The 22,863-nt window shown below is 43.7% G+C and overlaps 1 protein-coding gene and 20 non-coding genes across 21 annotated transcripts in view; 1 reads left to right on the top strand and 20 right to left on the bottom strand.

Moving 5' to 3' along the window:
- Window positions 1-14,628, top strand: part of LOC142993095 (guanylate cyclase soluble subunit beta-2-like) — a 38,039-nt gene extending 23,411 nt beyond the window's left edge. Inside the window, exons 8-17 of the mRNA XM_076143726.1 lie at window positions 8,819-8,922; window positions 9,067-9,168; window positions 9,561-9,654; window positions 10,295-10,491; window positions 10,755-10,878; window positions 10,958-11,121; window positions 11,725-11,871; window positions 12,236-12,390; window positions 12,931-13,112; window positions 14,438-14,628. Of these exons, the coding sequence (XP_075999841.1) occupies window positions 8,819-8,922; window positions 9,067-9,168; window positions 9,561-9,654; window positions 10,295-10,491; window positions 10,755-10,878; window positions 10,958-11,121; window positions 11,725-11,871; window positions 12,236-12,390; window positions 12,931-13,112; window positions 14,438-14,628 (1,460 nt within the window). The remainder of the gene's footprint in view (window positions 1-8,818; window positions 8,923-9,066; window positions 9,169-9,560; window positions 9,655-10,294; window positions 10,492-10,754; window positions 10,879-10,957; window positions 11,122-11,724; window positions 11,872-12,235; window positions 12,391-12,930; window positions 13,113-14,437) is intronic.
- trnak-uuu (transfer RNA lysine (anticodon UUU)) lies at window positions 237-310 on the bottom strand. The gene has a single exon. It is a non-coding gene; the product is annotated as a tRNA-Lys (tRNA).
- On the bottom strand, window positions 881-953 carry trnak-uuu (transfer RNA lysine (anticodon UUU)). The gene has a single exon. It is a non-coding gene; the product is annotated as a tRNA-Lys (tRNA).
- Window positions 1,201-1,273, bottom strand: trnak-uuu (transfer RNA lysine (anticodon UUU)). Its single transcript has one exon. It is a non-coding gene; the product is annotated as a tRNA-Lys (tRNA).
- On the bottom strand, window positions 1,767-1,839 carry trnak-uuu (transfer RNA lysine (anticodon UUU)). Its single transcript has one exon. It is a non-coding gene; the product is annotated as a tRNA-Lys (tRNA).
- trnak-uuu (transfer RNA lysine (anticodon UUU)) lies at window positions 2,093-2,165 on the bottom strand. The gene has a single exon. It is a non-coding gene; the product is annotated as a tRNA-Lys (tRNA).
- Window positions 2,733-2,805, bottom strand: trnak-uuu (transfer RNA lysine (anticodon UUU)). Its single transcript has one exon. It is a non-coding gene; the product is annotated as a tRNA-Lys (tRNA).
- On the bottom strand, window positions 3,071-3,143 carry trnak-uuu (transfer RNA lysine (anticodon UUU)). Its single transcript has one exon. It is a non-coding gene; the product is annotated as a tRNA-Lys (tRNA).
- Window positions 3,392-3,464, bottom strand: trnak-uuu (transfer RNA lysine (anticodon UUU)). The gene has a single exon. It is a non-coding gene; the product is annotated as a tRNA-Lys (tRNA).
- Window positions 3,960-4,032, bottom strand: trnak-uuu (transfer RNA lysine (anticodon UUU)). The gene has a single exon. It is a non-coding gene; the product is annotated as a tRNA-Lys (tRNA).
- On the bottom strand, window positions 4,617-4,689 carry trnak-uuu (transfer RNA lysine (anticodon UUU)). Its single transcript has one exon. It is a non-coding gene; the product is annotated as a tRNA-Lys (tRNA).
- trnak-uuu (transfer RNA lysine (anticodon UUU)) lies at window positions 4,936-5,008 on the bottom strand. The gene has a single exon. It is a non-coding gene; the product is annotated as a tRNA-Lys (tRNA).
- trnak-uuu (transfer RNA lysine (anticodon UUU)) lies at window positions 5,256-5,328 on the bottom strand. Its single transcript has one exon. It is a non-coding gene; the product is annotated as a tRNA-Lys (tRNA).
- Window positions 5,594-5,666, bottom strand: trnak-uuu (transfer RNA lysine (anticodon UUU)). Its single transcript has one exon. It is a non-coding gene; the product is annotated as a tRNA-Lys (tRNA).
- trnak-uuu (transfer RNA lysine (anticodon UUU)) lies at window positions 5,924-5,996 on the bottom strand. The gene has a single exon. It is a non-coding gene; the product is annotated as a tRNA-Lys (tRNA).
- On the bottom strand, window positions 6,244-6,316 carry trnak-uuu (transfer RNA lysine (anticodon UUU)). The gene has a single exon. It is a non-coding gene; the product is annotated as a tRNA-Lys (tRNA).
- On the bottom strand, window positions 6,903-6,975 carry trnak-uuu (transfer RNA lysine (anticodon UUU)). The gene has a single exon. It is a non-coding gene; the product is annotated as a tRNA-Lys (tRNA).
- On the bottom strand, window positions 7,223-7,295 carry trnak-uuu (transfer RNA lysine (anticodon UUU)). Its single transcript has one exon. It is a non-coding gene; the product is annotated as a tRNA-Lys (tRNA).
- Window positions 7,558-7,630, bottom strand: trnak-uuu (transfer RNA lysine (anticodon UUU)). The gene has a single exon. It is a non-coding gene; the product is annotated as a tRNA-Lys (tRNA).
- Window positions 7,881-7,953, bottom strand: trnak-uuu (transfer RNA lysine (anticodon UUU)). Its single transcript has one exon. It is a non-coding gene; the product is annotated as a tRNA-Lys (tRNA).
- Window positions 8,216-8,288, bottom strand: trnak-uuu (transfer RNA lysine (anticodon UUU)). The gene has a single exon. It is a non-coding gene; the product is annotated as a tRNA-Lys (tRNA).
- Window positions 14,629-22,863: the final 8,235 nt, after the last annotated feature.

Raw genomic sequence — 22,863 nt, 5'->3', positions numbered from 1 at the left:
GTATGTTCTGAAATCTGAGGTCAGAACTTGACATTTGTGATAAGAGCAGGGACCTTAAGGTGTTCAGTCTAAAGCTCCCAAACCAAGGTTTTTTGGCTGAAAAGCAAAGGCATCACATCTAGGGTAAGGGTTATAGGGGGGGGGGGTGGAATTTCTCAGGGGACAGAAGTTGTGACAGAATAGCTGCTAAGTCCAAAGGAGCAGCAGGAATGCAGAATGCCAAAAGGTAGCAACAGAGCCCTGAACAGGGACTTGAACCCTGGACCCTCAGATTAAAAATCTGATGCTCTACCGTCTGAGCTACACAGGCCCTTGTTGGTGTCACTCAAGGTATGTTCTGAAATCTGAGGTCAGAACTTGACATTTGTGATAAGAGCAGGGACCTTAAGATGTTCAGTCTAAAGCTCCCAAACCAAGGTTTTTTGGCTGATAAGCAAAGGCATCACATCTAGGGTAAGGGTTATAGGCGGGGTTGGAATTTCTCAGGGGACAGAAGTTGTGACAGAATAGCGGTTAACTCCAAACAATGCCAACAGAGCATAAATGAGCGCCTGAACAGGGACTTGAACCCTGGACCCTCAGATTCTGATGCTCTACCGTCTGAGCTACACAGGCACTTGTTGGTGTCACTCAAGGTATGTTCTGAAATCTGAGGACAGAACTTAACATTTATCACAAAACCATGGACCTTAAGATGTTCAGTCTTAAGCTCTCCAACCAAGGTTTTTTGGCTGAAAAGCAAAGGCATCACATCTAGGGTAAGGGTTAAAGGGGGGGTTGGAATTTCTCAGGGGACGGAAGTCGTGACAGAATAGCTGCTAAGTCCAAAGGAGCAGCAGGAATGCAGAACGCCAACAGGTAGCAACAGAGCATAAACAGACGCCTGAACAGGGACTTGAACCCTGGACCCTCAGATTAAAAGTCTGATGCTCTACCGTCTGAGCTACACAGGCCCTTGTTGGGGTCACTCAAGGTATGTTCTGAAATCTGAGGTCAGAACTTGACATTTGTGATAAAAGCAGGGACCTTAAGATGTTCAGTCTAAAGCTCCCAAACCAAGGTTTTTTGGCTGATAAGCAAAGGCATCACATCTAGGGTAAGGGTTAAGGGGGGGTTGGAATTCCTCAGGGGACGGAAGTTGTGACAGAATAGCGGTTAATTCCAAAATATGCCAACAGGTAGCAACAGAGAATCAACATATGCCTGAACAGGGACTTGAACCCTGGACCCTCAGATTAAAAGTCTGATGCTCTACCGTCTGAGCTACACAGGCCCTTGTTGGTGTTACTCAAGGTATGTTCTGAAATCTGAGGTCAGAACTTGACATTTGTCTCAAGAGCAGGGACCTTAAGATGTTAAGTCTTGAGCTCCCCAAACCAAGGTTTTTTGGCTGAAAAGCAAAGGCATCACATCTAGGGTAAGGGTTATAGGAGGGTTTGGAATTTCTCAGGGGACGGAAGTCGTGACAGAATAGCTGCTGAGTCCAAAGGTCTACCGTCTGAGCTACACAGGCCCTTGTTGGTGTATATCAAGGTATGTTCTGAAATCTGAGGTCAGAACTTGACATTTATCAAAAAACCATTGACCTTAAGATGTTCAGTTTAAAGCTCCCCAACCAAGGTTTTTTGGCTGAAAAGCAAAGGCATCACATCTAGGGTAAGAGTTAGAGGGTGGGGGGGGGGTTGGAATTCCCAGTGGACAGAAGATGTGATAGAAAAGCGGTTAACTCCAAAATATGCCAACAGGTAGCAACGAGCATAAACAGACGCCTGAACAGGGACTTGAAACCTGGACCCTCAGATTAAAAGTCTGATGCTCTACCGTCTGAGCTACACAGGCCCTTGTTGGTGTTACTCAAGCTATGATCGGAAATCTGAGGTCAGAACTTGACATCTATCACAAAACCATGGACCTTAAGATGTTTAGTCTAAGGATCCTGAACCAAGGTTTTTTGGCTGAAAAGCAAAGGCATCACATCTAGGGTAAGAGTTAGAGGGGGTGGGGTTGGAATTTCTCAGTGGACAGAAGTTTTGACAGAATAGCGGTTAACGCCAAAGGTGCAGCGGGAAAATACCAACAGAGTGTAAACAGCCGCCTGAACAGGGACTTGAACCCTGGACCCTCAGATTAAAAGTCTGATGCTCTACCGTCTGAGCTACACAGGCCCTTGTTGGTGTTGTTCAAGGTATGTTCTGAAATCTGAGGTCAGAACTTGACATTTGTCACAAAACCAGGGACCTTAAGATGTTCAGTCTAAAGCTCCCCCAACCAAGGTTTTTTGGCTGAAAAGCAAAGGCATCACATCTAGGGTAAGGGTTATAGGCGGGGTTGGAATTTCTCAGGGGACAGAAGTTGTGACAGAACAGCGGTTAACTCGAGAATATGCCAACAGGTAGCAACGGAGCATAAACACACCTGAACAGGGACTTGAACCCTGGACCCTCAGATAAAAAGTCTGATGCTCTACCGTCTGAGCTACAAAAGCCCTTGTTGGTGTCACTCAAGGTATGTTCTGAAATCTGAGGGCAGAACTTGACATTTGTCATAAGAGCAGGGACCTTAAGATATTCAGTCTAAAGCTCCCCAACCAAGGTTTTTTGGCTGAAAAGCAAAGGCATCACATCTAGGGTAAGGGTTAGGGGGGCATTGGAATTTCTCAGTGGACAGAAGTTGTGACAGAATAGCGGTTAATTCCAAAATATGCCAACAGGTAGCAACGGAGAATAAACAGGTGCCTGAACAGGGACTTGAACCCTGGACCCTCAGATTAAAAGTCTGATGCTCTACCGTCTGAGCTACTCAGGCCCTTGTTGGTGTTACTCAAGGTATGTTCTGAAATCTGAGGTCAGAACTTGACATTTGTCACAAGAGCAGGGACCTTAAGATGTTAAGTCTTGAGGTCCCAAACCAAGGTTTTTTGGCTGAAAAGCAAAGGCATCACATCTAGGGTAAGGGTTATAGGGGGGGTTGGAATTTCTCAGGGGAGAGAAGTTGTGACAGAATAGCTGCTAAGTCCAAAGGAGCAGCAGGAATGCAGAATGCCAACAGGTAGCAACAGAGCATAAACAGACACCTGAACAGGGACTTGAACCCTGGACCCTCAGATTAAAAGTCTGATGCTCTACCGTCTGAGTTACACAGGCCCTTGTTGGTGTTACTAAAGGTATGTTCTGAAATCTGAGGTCAGAACTTGACATTTGTGATAAGAGCAGGGACCTTAAGGTGTTCAGTCTAAAGCTCCCAAACCAAGGTTTTTTGGCTGAAAAGCAAAGGCATCACATCTAGGGTAAGGGTTATAGGGGGGGTTGGAATTCCTCAGGGGACGGAAGTTGTGACAGAATAGCGGTTAATTCCAAAATATGCCAACAGGTAGCAACAGAGAATCAACATATGCCTGAACAGGGACTTGAACCCTGGACCCTCAGATTAAAAGTCTGATGCTCTACCGTCTGAGCTACACAGGCCCTTGTTGGTGTTACTCAAGGTATGTTCTGAAATCTGAGGTCAGAACTTGACATTTGTCTCAAGAGCAGGGACCTTAAGATGTTAAGTCTTGAGCTCCCCAAACCAAGGTTTTTTGGCTGAAAAGCAAAGGCATCACATCTAGGGTAAGGGTTATAGGAGGGTTTGGAATTTCTCAGGGGACGGAAGTCGTGACAGAATAGCTGCTGAGTCCAAAGGTCTACCGTCTGAGCTACACAGGCCCTTGTTGGTGTATATCAAGGTATGTTCTGAAATCTGAGGTCAGAACTTGACATTTATCACAAAACCATTGACCTTAAGATGTTCAGTTTAAAGCTCCCCAACCAAGGTTTTTTGGCTGAAAAGCAAAGGCATCACATCTAGGGTAAGAGTTAGAGGGTGGGGAGGGGGGGTTGGAATTCCCAGTGGACAGAAGATGTGATAGAAAAGCGGTTAACTCCAAAATATGCCAACAGGTAGCAACGAGCATAAACAGACGCCTGAACAGGGACTTGAAACCTGGACCCTCAGATTAAAAGTCTGATGCTCTACCGTCTGAGCTACACAGGCCCTTGTTGGTGTTACTCAAGCTATGATCGGAAATCTGAGGTCAGAACTTGACATCTATCACAAAACCATGGACCTTAAGATGTTTAGTCTAAAGCTCCTGAACCAAGGTTTTTTGGCTGAAAAGCAAAGGCATCACATCTAGGGTAAGGGTTATAGGCGGGGTTGGAATTTCTCAGGGGACAGAAGTTGTGACAGAACAGCGGTTAACTTGGGAATATGCCAACAGGTAGCAACGTAGCATAAACACACCTGAACAAGGACTTGAACCCTGGACCCTCAGATAAAAAGTCTGATGCTCTACCGTCTGAGCTACAGAAGCCCTTGTTGGTGTCACTCAAGGTATGTTCTGAAATCTGAGGTCAGAACTTGACATTTGTCAGAAGAGCAGGGACCTTAAGATGTTAAGTCTTGATGTCCCAAACCAAGGTTTTTTGGCTGAAAAGCAAAGGCATCACATCTAGGGTAAGGGTTAAAGGCGGGGTTGGAACTTCTCAGGGGACGGAAGTCGTGTCAGAATAGCCGCTAAGTCCAAAGGAGCAGCAGGAATGTAGAACGCCAACAGGTAGCAACAGAGCATAAACAGACACCTGAACAGGGACTTGAACCCTGGACCCTCAGATTAAAAGTCTGATGCTCTACCGTCTGAGCTACACAGGCCCTTGTTGGTGTTAATCAAGGTATGTTCTGAAATCTGAGGTCAGAACTTGACATTTATCACAAAACCATGGACCTTAAGATGTTCAGTTTAAAGCTCCCCAACCAAGGTTTTTTGGCTGAAAAGCAAAGGCATCACAACTAGGGTAAGGGTTAGGGGGGGATTGGAATTTCTCAGTGGACAGAAGTTGTGACAGAATAGTGGTTAACTCAAAAATATGCCAACAGGTAGCAACGAGCATAAAGAGACACCTGAACAGGGACTTGAACCCTGGACCCTCAGATTAAAAGTCTGATGCTCTACCGTCTGAGCTACACAGGACCTTGCTGTTGCTGTTCAAGGTATGTTCTAAAATCTGAGGTCAGAACTTGACATTTGTCACAAAACCAGGGACCTTAAGATGTTCAGTCTAAAGCTCCCCCAACCAAGGTTTTTTGGCTGAAAAGCAAAGGCATCACATCTAGGGTAAGGGTTATAGGCAGGGTTGGAATTTCTCAGGGGACTGAAGTTGTGAGAGAATAGCGGTTAACTCGAGAATATGCCAACAGGTAGCAACGGAGCATAAATACACCTGAACAGGGACTTGAACCCTGGACCCTCAGATTAAAAGTCTGATGCTCTACCGTCTGAGCTACTGAAGCCCTTGTTGGTGTTACTCAAGGTATGTTCTGAAATCTGAGGTCAGAACTTGACATTTGTCATAAGAGGAGGGACCTTAAGATATTCAGTCTAAAGCCGCCCAACCAAGGTTTTTTGGCTGAAAAGCAAAGGCATCACATCTAGGGTATGGGTTATAGGGGGGGTTAGAATTTCTCAGGGGACGGAAGTCGTGACAGAATAGCTGCTATGTCCAAAGGAGCAGCAGGAATGCAGAACGCCAACAGGTAGCAACAGAGCATAAACAGACGCCTGAACAGGTTCTTGAACCCTGGACCCACAGATTAAAAGTCTGATGCTCTACCGTCTGAGCTACACAGGCCCTTGTTGGTGTTAATCAAGGTATGTTCTGAAATCTGAGGTCATAACTTGACATTTATCACAAAACCATGGACCTTAAGATGTTTAGCCTAAGCTCCCCAACCAAGGTTTTTTGGCTGAAAAGCAAAGGCATCACATCTAGGGTAAGAGTTAGGGGGGGGGGGGGGGGGGGGTTGGAATTTCTCAGTGGACAGAAGTTGTGACAGAATAGTGGTTAACTCCAAAATATGCCAACAGGTAGCAATGAGCATAAAGAGACACCTGAACAGGGACTTGAACCCTGGACCCTCAGATTAAAAGTCTGACGCTCTACCGTCTGAGCTACACAGGCCCTTGTTGGTGTTAATCAAGGTATGTTCTGAAATCTGAGGTCAGAACTTGACATTTATCACAAAACCATGGACCTTAAGATGTTTAGTCTTAAGCTCCCCAACCAAGGTTTTTTGGCTGAAAAGCAAAGGCATCACATTTAGGGTAAGGGTTAGGGGGGGATTGGAATTCCTCAGTGGACAGAAGTTGTGACAGAATAGCGGTTAATTCCAAAATATGCCAACAGGTAGCAACAGAGAATAAACAGATGCCTGAACAGGGACTTGAACCCTGGACCCTCAGATGAAAAGTCTGATGCTCTACCCTCTGAGCTACATAGTCCTTGTTGGTGTCACTCAAGGTATGTTCTGAAATCTGAGGTCAGAACTTGACATTTATCACAAAACCATGGACCTTAAGATGTTTAGTCTAAAGCTCCCCAAACAAGGTTTTTTGGCTGAAAAGCAAAGGCATCACATCTAGGGTAAGGGTTGTAGGTGGGGTTGGAATTTCTCAGGGGACGGAAGCCGTGACAGAATGGCCGCTAAGTCCAAAGGAGCAGCAGGAATGCAGAAAGCCAACAGGTAGCAACAGAGTATAAACAGACGCCTCAACAGGGACTTGAACCCTGGACCCTCAGATTTAAAGTCTGATGCTCTACCATCTGAGCTACACAGGCCCTTGTTGGTGTTAATCAAGGTAGTATGCTCTGAAATCTGAGGTCAGAACTTGACATTTATCACAAAACAAGGGACCTTAAGATGTTCAGTCTAAAGCTCCCCAACCAAGTTTTTTTGGCTGAAAAGCAAAGGCATCACATCTAGGGTAAGGGTTAGGGGGGATTGGAATTCCTCAGTGGACAGAAGTTGTGACAGAATAGTGGCTAACTCCAAAATATGCCAACAGGTAGCAACGGAGCATAAACAGACGCCTGAACAGGGACTTGAACCCTGGACCCTCAGATTAAAAGTCTGATGCTCTACCGTCTGAGCTACACAGGCCCTTGTTGGTGTTAATCAAGGTATGTTCTGAAATCTGAGGTCAGAACTTGACATTTATCACAAAACCATGGACCTTAAGATGTTTAGTCTAAAGCTCCCCAACCAAGGTTTTTTGGCTGAAAAGCAAAGGCATGACATCTAGGGTAACGGTTAGGGGGGGATTGGAATTTCTCAGTGGACAGAAGTTGTGACAGAATAGCGGTAAACTCCAAAATATGCCAACAGGTAGCAACGGAGCATAAACAGACGCCTGAACAGGGACTTGAACCCTGGACCCTCAGATTAAAAGTCTGATACTCTACCGTCTGAGCTACATAGGCCCTTGTTGGTGTCACTCAAGGTATGTTCTGAAATCTGAGGTCAGAACTTGACATTTATCACAAAACCATGGACCTTAAGATGTTTAGTCTAAAGCTCTCCTACGGTTTTTTGGCTGAAAAGGAAAGGCATGACATCTAGGGGAAGGGTTATAGGCGGGGTTGGAATTTCTCACGGGAAGGAAGTCGTGACAGAATAGCCGCTAAGTCCAAAGGAGCAGCAGGAATGCAGAAAGCCAACAGGTAGCAACAGAGCATAAACAGATGCCTGAACAGGGACTTGAACCCTGGACCCTCAGATTAAAAGTCTGATGCTCTACCATCTGAGCTACACAGGCCCTTGTTGGTGTTAATCAAGGTAGTATGTTCTGAAATCTGAGGTCAGAACTTGACATTTATCACAAAACAAGGGACCTTAAGATGTTCAGTCTAAAGCTCCCCAACCAAGTTTTTTTGGCTGAAAAGCAAAGGCATCACATCTAGGGTAAGGGTTAGGGGGGGGTTGGAATTTCTCAGTGGACAGAAGTTGTGACAGAATAGCGGTTAACTCCAAAATATGCCAACAGGTAGCAACGGAGCATAAACATACGCCTGAACAGGGACTTGAACCCTGGACCCTCAGATTAAAAGTCTGATACTCTACCGTCTGAGCTACATAGGCCCTTGTTGGTGTCACTCAAGGTATGTTCTGAAATCTGAGGTCAGAACTTGACATTTATCACAAAACCATGGACCTTAAGATGTTTAGTCTAAAGCTCTCCTACGGTTTTTTGGCTGAAAAGGAAAGGCATGACATCTAGGGGAAGGGTTATAGGCGGGGTTGGAATTTCTCACGGGAAGGAAGTCGTGACAGAATAGCCGCTAAGTCCAAAGGAGCAGCAGGAATGCAGAAAGCCAACAGGTAGCAACAGAGCATAAACAGACGCCTGAACAGGGACTTGAACCCTGGACCCTCAGATTAAAAGTCTGATGCTCTGCCGTCTGAGCTACACAGGCCCTTGTTGGTGTTACTCAAGCTATGATCTGAAATCTGAGGTCAGAACTTGACTTTTATCACAAAACAAGGGACCTTAAGAAATTCAGTTTAAGGTTTTTTGGCTGAGAAGCACAAGCGTCACACTTATGGTTACAGCTAGAGTTTAGAGAGGTGTATTCTCTAGCACAGCGGACCCCAAACTATTTTTGGCCACGGACCTGTTTCATGTAAGACAATTATTTCACGTACCGGCATTCAAGGTGTAGGGGGATTAATACATACATAAATAAATAAAATGATACGACTGGCATAAAACCAACTATAAATTGCATAAAAAATACAACCCCCAATTTGTGAATTAGTGGCAGACCTGAGCTTGTGTCTCTGCAACGAGCCGGTGCAATCAAGTGTTAATGGGAGACAATGACACCCGAAGTGTGTTCCTTATGTCCAGTCTACTCACTCACTCTGTCACTTGCGCCTGGGTGCTTGGACCCCATCATACTTTCTTGCAAGTCTGGTAATAACTGTGTTTAACTATTCCCCACAGGATGCTTCCAGTGCACCTTCAGCCCATACTACCCTGCCAAGCTATGGATTGAAGAGAATGCTTTTTGCAATGCTTTCCCTTTCCATATTGTGTTTGATGAAGATGTGAGATTCTACACATTTTTACTTTTATTTCTTTATTGATCAACATTCCTGGGATTCTTTTGTATTGGTGGTTATAAGTTGCATTCAGCCAACTGATTATGACCTTATTAAATCTCCAGCTTTCTGTTATTCTTCCTCTCTTAGCTGATGGTGAAGCAGGCAGGTGTGAACATTCAGAAATTTGTTCCTTATCTCAGGGGCAGAATTGGTAGACTGGACCAGCACTTCACCATTGTTCACCCACAGGTACAACACACTGAAGAATTTACAGCACATCAGACTAGAATAAGTGAGGAAGATTAAATACTCATACTATGATAACAATCACAACAACAGATCTTTTCAACAATATTTAGTTGCAGATACAATATTTATTGAGTTTTCAAGTATTGCAATTCTGCAAAACAAGTGAATCTTGCTTAGTTAGTAAAGTATGATGTTATGAAGTCCTGAAGTTCTTTTATCTACCTTTGTTGAACACACTTATTGTAAGTCGCTTTGGATAAAAGCGTCTGCTAAATGACCCTAATGTAATGTAATGTAATGAAGCCTCTTGTTGAATACTTGTGGAATGGACAAAAGTGGAAAGCAGATGTACGTGAAACCAATAACGTGCAACTGCCATCTTTGTCCTTCAGGTGACATTTACCATTGAGAGCATCAGGAAATTCATCAACAGTCAGTTTGTGTTGAAGACCCACAAAGAGAAACACACTTCACTCAAACTACGAGGTGTGTTCTTATGTCCACTGTCCAGTTTGCAAACATACCACATTTTTACTTTGAGGTAGAGTCTCTTACTTTTCTCCGGTTTGAAGAACCGCCCCCTAGGGAGCATGTTGTAGTGTTGTTGAGCAGGACACTGAACCCCTAACTGCTCCCAATGTGCAAGTTGGCCCTGCATGCCTGTATGAATAGGTGAATGTAAGGTGTATCTAAAGCACTTTGGATCTTCGGATAAAAAGTGCTATATACTGTATAACTACAGTCCATTTAAGTGTAATTACAAAAGCCAAACAATTTCTGTTCCATTTTCATAAGAAATCAGAGTCTACAGAGCGATAAGACGAGGTGACATACTGTAAATCTGTATGTACCAGTTGACAGAATTTTTGAACCTTTGAAATTCATAACAATGAATAATTCAACCTAACTGCCTCTTTTGGGAGTTTAGGGTGCAATTAAAAGCAAACATTAATCATTCTGGTAAGTCTTTGCACATTGACCAAAGCTTCTGCCCTAAGAAGCAGCCTACAAAGGCTGTGCACTTTCAAGGCTGCATGAAATGAGAAACAGTCCTCGAGCGGTTGCCAGTCTGTCACAGGGTTTCTGATATGTGCTTGCTCCTGAGACTATTTCTGTTTCTATGTAGGTCAGATGTTGTGGATGGAGTCTCTGGGCTGTATGTTGTACATGTGTTCCCCGAAGCTGCGAAGCCTACAGGAACTCCAGGATGTGGGTCTCCACCTGGCAGACCTGGCCCAGCATGATGTCACCAGAGACCTGGTTCTGCTCAACCAGCAACGCCTGGCTGAGATGGAACTCACCAACCAACTAGAGAGGAAAAAAGTAGGTAGTTCAGTGTAGTTCAAATGGAGGCCAAATAAGACTACTTAAGTTGTGGCAACCAGTGAACACTGTGAAGTGGCTACGCAGTTGTTAAGCAAAAATGTTTAGTCAAGTAACACGCTGTCCACTTGGCAGCTCTGTGCTGTTAGGTTGGAATGTGTATGCTATACATTTGGATATGTGTGGACAACTGGATCAGCTATCCAGATCCCACCATGCAATTCAACATCTGCCCTGTGCATGTGTCTGTAATCTATATGTAGGAAGAACTAAGAATCCTGTCACGCCACTTAGAGGCTGAAAAGGAGAAGACAGAGACTCTGCTGTATGCCATGTTGCCACGCCACATTGCCAATGAGCTCAAAGATGGGAAGAGCGTTGAGGCAGGTCAGACTGACCATCATTATTCTCGCTTTCTGTTCCGCGAATCTGCTTGTTTCTCTGTCAAATTCATAATGTCTTTCAGGAGAGTTTGAGGTGTGCACAATTTTGTTCAGCGACGTAGTAACCTTCACCACTATTTGCACTGCCTGTGAGCCCATCCAAATCGTTCACATGCTCAACTCCATGTACTCCAAGTTTGACCGACTCACCAGCATACATGACGTCTACAAGGTAATGATATTGGTAGTTGGAACTCCCCCAGCAACAGCTGCATGCATCAACCATGTGTTACGTAAAATGGAGTGGCTCCTGAACTAGCACTGGTACCCTACCATACCTTAAAGTATGTGATGCATTATTTTTGCACTAACTCCACTCTTCAAATACACATTATTTGTCCTTCTGCAGTACCTTAACCTTACAATCTTGAGTCACCAAACATATTCGATTGGAAACATGGTGGATTGTGGCCCTTTATGATGGGCTTACCAGTGGGTTTGGGAGCCCATGGAGCAGACACAGTCTATCAAAAAAAAGGGTTAATTTTAAGGGAGAGTTATATAAAATCATAAACTACCTACTGATATCCAATGCAGTTCAAATCATTGTCGGCACAATACACACTCCAACAACACTAACAAGCTGTAACAGAGTGAGTTGTCTCATCCTAAACCAGGTTATCACATTACTTATCAAGCACCATGATTTCAGTTTTATTCTTAGAAATGTGTGTTGTGTGTTTGTTTGGTCACAATCGCTTTGATAGATGCAAAGAGTATTACGCTTTAGACTTAAGTCACATTGCACTGTTATTGACTTTTTGGGTTTGGGTTTGTCGTTTTGCTTCAGGTTGAGACTATAGGCGACGCATACATGGTGGTGGGTGGCGTGCCGGTCCCAACAGAAAGCCATGCCCACAGAGTGGCAAACTTTGCTTTGGGGATGCGAATAGCAGCCAAAGACGTCACAAACCCAGTTACAGGCGAACCCATACAGGTGAGAATTCAGTGGTTTCAGGTTAGCTCTGATGCGCATATCTGTGCATAGATGTGGGAATTTGTACCAAAATTACACTGGTTCACAAACATCATGCTATTTCTGGGTTCGAACATAATGGTAAAGCTGTTCATAATAACAAAATAACAAACAAAGTAGGGACAGGAAACTTACCCTAACTTGACTTATAAAAAGAGAATAAGCTTCAGTTCAAATCTAAACAACAGTGCTACTGAAAATACACACATCATTGAAAAGCTAAAGCAATACAAAATTTCAAGATTTTCAGGATATTTATGTCAAGACAGAGCTAAATAAAGGTGTAAGGTATAAATTTCATGCATGTGATGTGCGATTGTTCCAGATACGTGTGGGTCTCCACACGGGGCCAGTGTTAGCTGGGGTGGTGGGGCAGAAGATGCCTCGCTACTGCCTGTTCGGAGACACGGTCAACACTGCCTCCAGAATGGAGAGTCACGGAGTCCCAGACCACATTCACCTCAGCGGCTCCACGTACAGGTGTGTGTGTGTGTTTCAGCCTGAGCGGATGCTAACACATGGAATTGTGTGTGTGAGAAGTGAAGACCAGTAACTAAGCAATATACTGTATATGCTCAGGGTCTTCAGTTGTAGCTGATGAGACAGTGGTTGATTGACAAGTACTGAGCTTAGCATACAAATAACTAAATCTGAGGTGTTCATGTCATTTATTTTTGAACAACCTCCTTCCAACTCAGCACACTTTCTTGTTCTCCTTCACACCCATATGAGGCCAAACACATTCCAGCTAAAGCCTTTTTCATGTTTGGGAAGACATAAAGGCATGAGGGCAGTGATTGTCAAGTGCTGAACCGTGTTCATAGCCATGACCATGGCGAGCAGCCACCAGATATGTAATCACTGCACTTTGGGTAGCAGTAAATCTAGACCACTAATCATTTCTCTTGAACACCAAATCTAACCCCTTGCATATTTTCTGTGTAATGTAGGAACTCATAAATCTCTATAGAAGAGGATAGGTAGTGAACACTCTTTTTCTCTCTCCGTCTCTCTCTTCAGTGTGTTGAAGGATGGTGGCTTTGACCTACAGGACCGTGGGCAGATTGAAGTGAAAGGTAAAGGTCAGATGACCACCTACTTCCTGCTAAGTAACCTGTTGGTGTCAGAAGAGAGCATCATGGGAACAGCAGATGGAGGGACTACGTTTCTTTACAAGGACCTTCACAGCGAGACGACAAAGGGTAAATTAAATGAAAAAGGAATGATGTCATGAGTTTACAAATAGTTGCTTTACTAACAGTATTGGTTGGTTCAGTCTGAAATGACTCAGGTCCTAGGGCCTACTTCAAGCATAGATATGTGTAGCTGCTAGGAGAGTTCTCTGAGATATCTTTGCTATATATGCAGGCCTGAAACTTAAAGCCAGTCTTTGTTTTTGCGGATAGATAAAGCCACCCTGGGTAGTGATGAATTTGCAGGTATAGCAGATGATGATTCATTAGATTTAGCTCAGTATAACAAGATTTATTCAGCTCGAGTCCAAACACCAGTGATAAGCTTGCTTCACAGCAGATTTACAATCAGTTTTTTGTCTTCCTTTTGGGCACATCATCTGTTTTCACACTTCAGGAGTTACTGCTCATTTGCAGGAGACTCACAGAAGTTCCAGGAGAGTGGGGGTGCTTGAGTAATTGTGTTTTGTGTCACTGAACCCCTCACGAACATCCCATGCAAATTCCAATATTTGTCTGAAAAAAAGCCTCCTGGTGACTAATTATGAAGTTCACTTCTCCTCCCCCACAACTGCCTGTGTTTAACACCCAGGCAGCATCTGTTCCAGCAGCTGGTCTGTGTGACAATAGACAATGATGTGATTTATTCAGGCTGTCTGTGATGGACATAAATTAGAACCTATGCAGCAACATGTGACTATTTTGAATTAATTAAATGTGACAGTTTATTTAGACAGCTGTGGTGTCTTGTAAATGAGAGCATGGGTTTGCAGCCCTGTAGCGGGTTTCTACACAGATTTTCTTTTTTGTTGCTGACATGTTGCCAAGTCAAGGGGTGGCGTAGCACAGAGCGGAAATCCAGGAATTGGAAGATTCCTGCTTCAATTCCGTTCTCCTCTTTGAGAGCCTGTCAAAGTGTTCTTGTGCAAGACACTGAACAGGTTGGCAAGGAGCCTGATGGCATTAGCATGCCAGTGTATGAGTGGGTGAATGTGAGGTCATTGTAAAGCACTTTGGAGAAAAGCACTATACAATTACAGTCCATTTTGTAGGAGTTCAAGTATTTTAGTTCACAGTGAGGGTAGGGTGGGGAGCGAGATCGATATATGGTTGTGGATGATGTATCAAACTCATTAATTTATGTTCCAAATTTGACCTTTGGTCATGGGTTCTGAATAGTGGCCAACATAACTAGATCATGTAGATTTCAGCAGGGTATGGACTCTGATAAGAAATGATCCCTAAACAGCCAAACATTTACTTTACTAGAATTTGTTACTTAGACTAAGCAAATAATGACAAACTTTGACCTTTAACAATTCTCTTTCATTTAGAGTTTGATGGCGAGGCTGTTGGGAGAAATAGCAATAGAGACACTCTCATAGATGGAGGTGAGAGCCCGGTGTCCGCTCCTCCAGACGCTGTGACTCCCTACGCTTGGGACATCACCGAGCCATACCAGACCCTGAGCGGTCCCAGTACAACACCAACCAATCTGAACACCAGACTGTGTGTGTTACTCTGACAGTCACTTTAATATTTTTGTTTATACTAAGTCAAACGCTGTAAGTAATCATTAAAACCTTAAAGCCCCGTTTCTCAAATGGGTCTTTTGTCAGATAGAACCTTGTAATACAAAGGTAGGTAGAGGAATTTTGGATGTGCTTCATAGTTATAATGTCTTTCCTCATACTTAAAAACAACATGAGAAACATTGTGTTTGGTATCACTGTGTCTTCAGTTAATATATAACATCATTATTTATTAATCAGCTGGTATCTATTTGTAATCAATTTTTAATAAACCTCTTGCTGTCTACATGTAGTTAGTTGTATATCATATAACCACTAGGTGGCAGCAGCTGATTTGTGGTCAAGATCTTGGTTGTTTGGATGCACAGTAAACAGAATGACATTGCAAATGCAAGAGGTAACTAAAGACAACAAAAATGGTGATAACTTCATCAAGAATTTTAAGTTGATAATGATATTGTTAAACAGACTATAACCCAAATGAAGAATTACATCACTCAATGACTGAAGAGATGATGAATAAGGCTCAAATCTTGGTACTCCAGTCACACTTGAGCTTCGAGCTCTATAGAATTCAAAATGAGCATGTGCATCATTTTATTAGATTAGCATTTATTACTAGATGGATGTGTTAGATACGGTTGCCAGTATAATCATAACATCTCTGTAATTGTATTAAGGACACATGGTATGTCCTGTATGGTCCGTATTAAGGTTTTTGAACCCAAGGTGCAATACTGCCTGAGGCAAACTCAGTATTTGCACCGAGGGCTTGAAAACCTTTGAACGGCATCCTCACATGTGCTGCCACTCGGCAACCTGTAAATATGCACATTTTTTTACTTGGATTTCCCTGTTTTGACTTGTTGAGTGCAAAGACTGGAGACTCCTTGTAAAATGTTTTATTGTAATGTTGTAATGCAGCGAAATATGTTTATAATATCACTGAGAAATGATGTGATGATATATTAAAAAACATAACAAATGTATGCCCCGGGGTCCATGTGTGTCTCCTTCCTTTTTACAACAACAACAATTTAATCGATTCTGTGTTTCAGACACACAAACATCACAGTGAAGGTCAACAAGCTGCTGATAAAGAGCAAGACGGAGAAGCAGAGTGTACAGCTTTATTAGTGTGCAATTTTTAGAAATGACTTGAAATGGCACATAAGCACACACACACACTCACACACACACACACTCACACACACACTCACACACACACACACACACACACACACACACACACATAGACTCTCTCTTCACTGTAGTGGGTTGTGTAAGAAGATAATGGCTCAGCCAAAATCGGCCCACTTCACTCCATAATGACAAGCGCTCTGAGTGTGTGTGTGTGCGTGTGTGTGCGTGTGTGTGTGCGTGTGTGTGCGTGTGTGTGTGTGTGTGTGTGTCAGAGGTGAGGCGTGTAAAGAATAGAATTTCTTATGTAAGCTCATCGGCACACACACGCACACAGGTCAGCACTTCAGCGGAAGATGAAGAGACAGAGCTGTTGCTTCACTGTTCTCCCTTTGTCTCTGTAACGCTCATCCTAAAATGAGTCCGACTGAATCACCTCACTCGTTCCCTCTCTCTCTCTCTCTCTCTCTCTCTCTCTCTCTCTTTCCCTCTCAGGTATTTTCAGTTGTTGCGAGGTTTGGCGCAAAATGATCTAACCGCAAAACCCTTACAGAGAGGTCCTTAATGTGTTCTTTTTCCTAATGACATCATCCGAGAGATTTAATCAGGAGTGTGTGTCCAACGTTTCCGTAATTTTCGGAGTTCTTTCATTTTTTGATTATCACGCAGTAGACAGTGAGAAAGAGGCATAATGACATCTCTCACTCTCTCTCTGCATGGTGCTAAGATGAAGCATAATCTTACACAACAACCCCCCCCCCCCACACACACACACACACACACACACACACGTGTGCCTTTACTGTTACTTCAAAGCCAACATGTTGATTAATCCAATTACGAGCGGAGGACGACTCAGGAGAGCAGTAGAAAAGAAGCTTTCACATCAATAGCACAATATTACAGGGGAACAAAACAACAGATCTGTCTCCACCAGCTCCTTGTGCTTTCTGAATTCCCCTGTAAAGGAGCATGAGCCGGATTCAATCAGGATGTTCACTAAGCCCACGGACCTAAAGCAAAACAGCAAAACTGTGCCGTAACGGTTCTCAAGGAGGTTTCAGTGTTGTGTTTAGAGCGAGGGCATAGAGGGAGGGTTAGGTAGCCTTTATTTAGAACTACGCGGTCATATTCTGACAAAACTGACAACGCGGTATGACATTTGTGTGTCCTGTGACAGCGACTGGCCTGGCCAATTCCATCCTATTCCATCCAACATTCATCATGGTGGGAAACAAAATATTGTGTCCTGGATGCCTCGCTAGATAGTCTATGGAGGTCCAACTAGGATGGATGATGGATGGATGGAAAGAAGGGCAAATTGTGAGTGCACACTAGGATCCAGCATGCACCTGTTAAACCCATTGAACATACTACAAATGAACTCTGCGATATACATATACTGGTCTTTATAGTAGAATAAGCAATTAACTTACACCTCATACCAACAGGAAATTAACCAGAAATTTTGAGTAGCCACTCTACTTCCTTTATTTGTTAAGTTGCATTGTGCAGCCGTTGCCATAAATAGCGCACTCAAAAATCAAGCCAGCAGACACATCTAATAGCCGCTGCAGTAAGTAAGTACTGTTGTAATTACGACGGGCTGCATTCTATCATGATGGGTTCTGTGACATGAAATGTATATTTTCATGAAGAAACCAAGTAACACCTTGATGTATAGCTTGTTGCTTATTCTGCTACGGAAATTTGTAATTATTTTGGATTTTAATCACTGTCCCAGGCTTTTTTATGGACATTCAACATCTAAAGAATGAAAACAGCACCGGGATTTGAACACACCGCACTCTTACTATGACGATGTGTTCTAAATGCTGACTAATTACAGGTTTTATGGCTGAGCATGGTTTCATCTAAAGCCCAAACCAAAGCCAAAACTGATTTTGGGGTCTGGGGTTTCTGCTGCAGTACACAAAGCATCAAACAGTGTGTGTGTGTGTGTGTGTGTGTGTGTGTGTGTGTGTGTGTGTGTGTGTGTGTGTGTGTGTGTGTGTGTGTGTGTGTTCATCATCAAAGGTATGCCACCAGCCCCAATCTTCCTCAAGGCTGACGCTTTGTACACTGACCACCCGCCTACACACACACACACACACACACACACACACACACACACACACACACACACACACACACACACACACACACACACACACACACACACACACACACACACACACACACACACACACGGAGTGAGGGTCAGCTTGCTTGCTGGTATGAGAACCTTTTACCACCCACGCATCAGAACATTCCTTGTGGGGGCCTTCTTTGTGTGTGTGTGCGTGTGTGTGTCTCTGTATGTCAGTTTTAGATATTCCAAAATTCTTCTTGATGCTTGACATCAACGTTCTCTACAATGTGAAGGTTGGCAAGTTTACAAGACTGTAACTTGTTGTGTGTGTGATGTGTATGATGCTCTTTTTTTTGTACGGAAAGAATCCAGTGACACTCCTTCTATCTGTCCTTGTGATGTTTATGATGTCTGAACTGAGATGCAGTGTCGTCTTAACTCTTTGGAAGCCAGACCAATATTCGACAAGGATCTTCTCATATGAACAAATCATTTAAGAAAATGCATCGTCTGATTGCAAACATTGCAATAACATCAGTCAGCAGCATGATTTTCAGGTCTTTATTACACCGACTGCATGTAGCCTTGCAATATCCCTGTGATGGACGTTTCCCGCTGCAGTGTTAACACACTGTACAACCCACTACACTGTATTGTGTTAAAGCTCAACAGTTATCATTGAAATGGCTCTCTGTGGTTTGACTCACCAGAACCAACAATTAAAGTAAAAGTCTGCTGTGTGAAATGGACAAGATTTCCTAGATGGCAGAGTAAAAGAAGAACATTCTAAGCTGTATTTGCAAAAGTCTAATACAGGCTTGAAACATTAAAGTGGCCAGATTGACTTTGAATTCAGTCCCTGATCTCATGTGGTTTTTGCACATACCAAAGATCTGCAGTAGGCGTCATTTGAAAACAATGTCTTGTTTTTGCATTTGGACAGGGCTCAGTCCTGAGTTATTTTCAACACACTTTCACAGCGGTAACACAGCACAGGGACACACATTCCACTGACACAAACACCACCAATCTGGTCCTTGAATGATTCCCTCAAAAAGAGTCAAAGTATCAAAGTATTAAACTGCAAAGCAAAAAGACTGAAAAGAGACCGAACTACTACAATCTCAATACGCACATATGTGAATAGAAATGTTGCCATGTTGTGTATGCCATATGCGAGGATGCTGTTTGTATTCAGTCATGTGTCAGTGAGCTTCTATGGTTCCTTTGCCAAGAGTTATCAAAAGACCAAGTTTGTGAGTGTGTGTGTGTGTGTGTGTGTTTGTGTGTGTGTTTGTGAGCAAGAGAGAGAGAGAGAGGGGGGTGGTATGGTTACAGAAAATAAGGTTAGGTCGAAGAAGAAAGACGGATATTTGGTTTTCAGGCTTTGCTTTTGTGTGGGCTGTGCGGATGTAAACACACCGGGGTCTGATCACACTCGTTTATCCGTGTTCGTGTGTAAATGAAACAGCCAAAGAATGAGAGAGAGAGAGAGAGAGAGAGAGAGAGAGAGAGAGAGAGAGAGAGAGAGAGAGAGAGAGAGAGAGACCCATATGTATGTGGGTGTGTCTGTACAATAAGATTTCGCTTTAAGGCAGACATGTGTACAGCAAAGCTTATCTTGCTGCGAGTGTGTGTACGAGAAACATGTGTGCGCACAGGCACAATCACGAACTTGTTTCTTTTGATAACTCTTGGCAGTGGAACCATAGAAACTCACTGACACGGCAGGAGGACTGAACACAAAAAGAGCATCCAGGCATATTGTTCATTCTGGCAACATTTCTAGGCTATACAAATATATGTGACATCATATATGTGCTTTTAGGTATGACGGTGTTGCTCTTTCACCGCACATGAATAACAGAGGAACGGATAAGTAAACATGAGCAGTAATGGATTCTGTGGCAGAACAATGACAAAATACGCATCCCTACACAAATGCAAAAGGGAATGGTGGGAAACAAACATGGGGATACGCTTCAAAACATTTAAGATGAAGTGATGATGAATACCTTGTACAGTATAGTGTTTGTTTAATGCCACCTTATGCCTGCAGGGAGGCTGTAGCTTAAGGCCCTTCACCCTTCTTTTCCTAGAATCCATGAACCATGGAATTTTAGAACCACTGGCCTTAAGAGATGGAGAATTAGAGGCCCATGAATTGAAGAGTTGTTGAGTGTTTACTGACGTATAACTGGTACCTGGTATTTCTTCTTGAAGCTTTACAGAGGTCTAGATCATTCTGAGTTTTTTTTTTTTCTTTCAATCACAACACTGAACATGTCAGGAAATACTTTCTGAAGACACTTGGGTTTTTTGGGTAAGACATTTGGTGAAATTTGGCTATAATCTTGGTATGGGGGTCTATAGGGGCTCCCTAAGGAAGATGAGATATAGACCTCAAACCAACTTAGCTATGATACTGGACCAAGTTTCAGACATCTAGCTCTAACCCGAACCCCAAATCTTAACTCTAACCCCAGAAGAACCAGAATCTGATCCATCCCAGTTGCCTGGATTTCATCTGAAATTACTGTTCTTGGTATTGTTCTTCCTCATCCTCATCCACCACCTCTTACTTGTAGTCTCTCAGATTGTTTCCATCCATTGTTGGTATCTACATTTAATGCACAATTATAAGTCGTTGTGTACAAACAATAACTTTGTTGGTGGTGTAACATTGAACCTTTTAAGTGTTCTGGTGATGGAAAAATTGTATTTATACCATTTCGTCTTTGGAGTCTCCACACGTCTACTCTAACATAGTCTACCATCAGTCCGTCCAAAGAGCTTTTGATGATTTATCAAGCAGAGTTTTGATTATGTTTGTCTTTTACTTATTATAAATTTCCGTTTGAAAAATGCTTTGACTAAATGATCTTATCCCCTTTCCCTTCAGCCCTGGGGTGTCGCTGTCCATGGTGCTGAGGAACTCTGATGCTGATTTTCCTTGTAAAACTCTTATTCTTATCATGTGAGATGTTTATCGTGTTGGTACATCACCTCTGTACTTTGTACTCAATGGCTATACACCAGGAAAACCTGGTTATTAATATTACTATTGATATCATATGAGACGTTATAGGTACTTTATGATGAAGCCATGGTTAAGTTCACTTGCATATGTCCACACAGATTGATTCCTGTGAGTCATCATAAGCTGCAATGACTAATAATAAAGTGTGGATTTAATTAGAGCAGCTCGATCAGCGCAGAGCCTCAGTCAGAGCTCACTGTTCATATCTGCTCTCACACAGACAGGAGGGAGCGATTGGCTGAACACAAGGATGACATCACTAATGTCAATGTCTCTCTCTCTCTTTCTCTCTCCCTCCTTCCTTCCTTCCATACGCTCTATGGTCTCTCTCCTCCCCATCCCTTCTATCATCTCTCTCCCCCTCCCTTGCTACTCTTTCTCTCTCCCTCTCGCTCTGCCCTCTCCCTTCCACTGTCTCCCACATCCCATACCTCCTCTCTCTCCCTCTCTCCATTGTTACTCCCCCTCTACTCTCTCATCAATCCCCCTCTACTCTCTCTCCGTCCTTCTCATCATCCCTTCCTACCTTTCTCTCCCTATCTGCATTTCTCCCCTTCATTCTCTCTACTCTATGTCCTCCCTCCACTCTCTATCCCTCCCTCTTTGCTTACTCTTCATCCCTCTAGTCTATCTTTCTCCCCATCTTTCATCCTTCAACTCACTCTCCCCTTTCTCACCGTCCCTCTACTTTATCTCTCTCTCTATCTACTCTCTATCTAGTATCTCGATCTCTCGCTCTCTCTCTTACTCCTTCTTCTACCTTCTCCTTCCCTACCTCCCACCCTCCCTCTCCTTTCTCTCTCTCTCGTCTACAGTTTATCCCCTCCCCCTCCCTTACTCTCTCTCCCTTGCCCTCCCTCTACTTTTTCTCTCTCTCATCCTACTCTATAGTCTTCCATCATTCCCTACCTCTCCCTATAGTCTCTCTCTCTCGCCCTCCCTCTTCTTTTTCCCTCTCTCTCTACCTGATCTAGTGTCTTTCTACCTTCCTCTCTCTCCCTTACTCCTTGTACTCTATCTCTCTCCTCTCCCCTCCTTCCCTGTACTTTCTCTCCCTCCCCCTCCCTTATTCTCTCTCTCTTTTACTTTCTCTATCTCTCTCTCTCCCGCTCTCCTCTCACCCATCCCTATACTTTCTCTCTCCATAACTCTTGGCGTGTCTCTCCCCCTCTCCCTAACACAGACTTTCTCTCTCTCGCTCTGTCTCTCTCTCTTTCACTCTCTCGCTCTCTCTCTCTCCCTTACTCCCCCCCCCCCCCTCTCTCTAACTCTCTCCCTCTCTCTCTCTCTCCCTCTCTCTCTCTGACTGAGCTGAGGTATGTGTATGTGGAGCGGAGCATCAAGCGGCAGAAGCGGAGCGGCGCCTCTTTGTTTTCGGGGGGAAATAAGTGATGAAGTGATGAGTTCGTGTTGACTATTTCACTCACACACACTTAACAAAAGACAGTTAGATAACATTTAACTAAACGAGACGGAAACATATATTGTCGAATCTATCATAATTAAATCAACGGCAAACCACCGCGGGAGTTGAAGGAGGAGAGAGAACGAGCGACGTGGGAGGAACTGTGGTGCTCCGGTCAGACGGCGGGAAACTTGGGGAGAGAAGCGCGGAGCGGGAGAGAATTGACGGAGAGGAGAAGCTGCGCCGCCATGCAACATGAGTAACGACACTAACGGAGTTGGAGGGCTGCTGCCTTTCTGGAACTACAACGGTGAGTTCATTAACTCCGCCAACACGCGCGCGCTCAGGCGTTAATGAGCGGCTGGCCCAATCAGATGTGACCGTTAATTCCCTCCAGATGTTTCACAGCCGTAAAAGTGATTTTAATTGGCGAACAGCGCGTGAAAATAATTGTACATCATTTTAAGTTGTAATGCGTGAAGGCGGGTAAAGTAGTAAGTGTTGGATGAGCAAGTCAGTGATTTATAATCGTGTTGAAATGATACAAAAAA

The sequence above is a fragment of the Genypterus blacodes genome, unplaced genomic scaffold (assembly GCF_046128005.1).
Source record: "Genypterus blacodes isolate CSIRO-AG114 ecotype Tasmania unplaced genomic scaffold, CSIRO-AGI_Gbla_v1 ptg000027l_1, whole genome shotgun sequence".
Taxonomy (NCBI): domain Eukaryota; kingdom Metazoa; phylum Chordata; class Actinopteri; order Ophidiiformes; family Ophidiidae; genus Genypterus; species Genypterus blacodes.
Note: the sequence above shows the minus strand (reverse complement) of the source record. Positions and strands in the feature narration are given on the sequence as shown.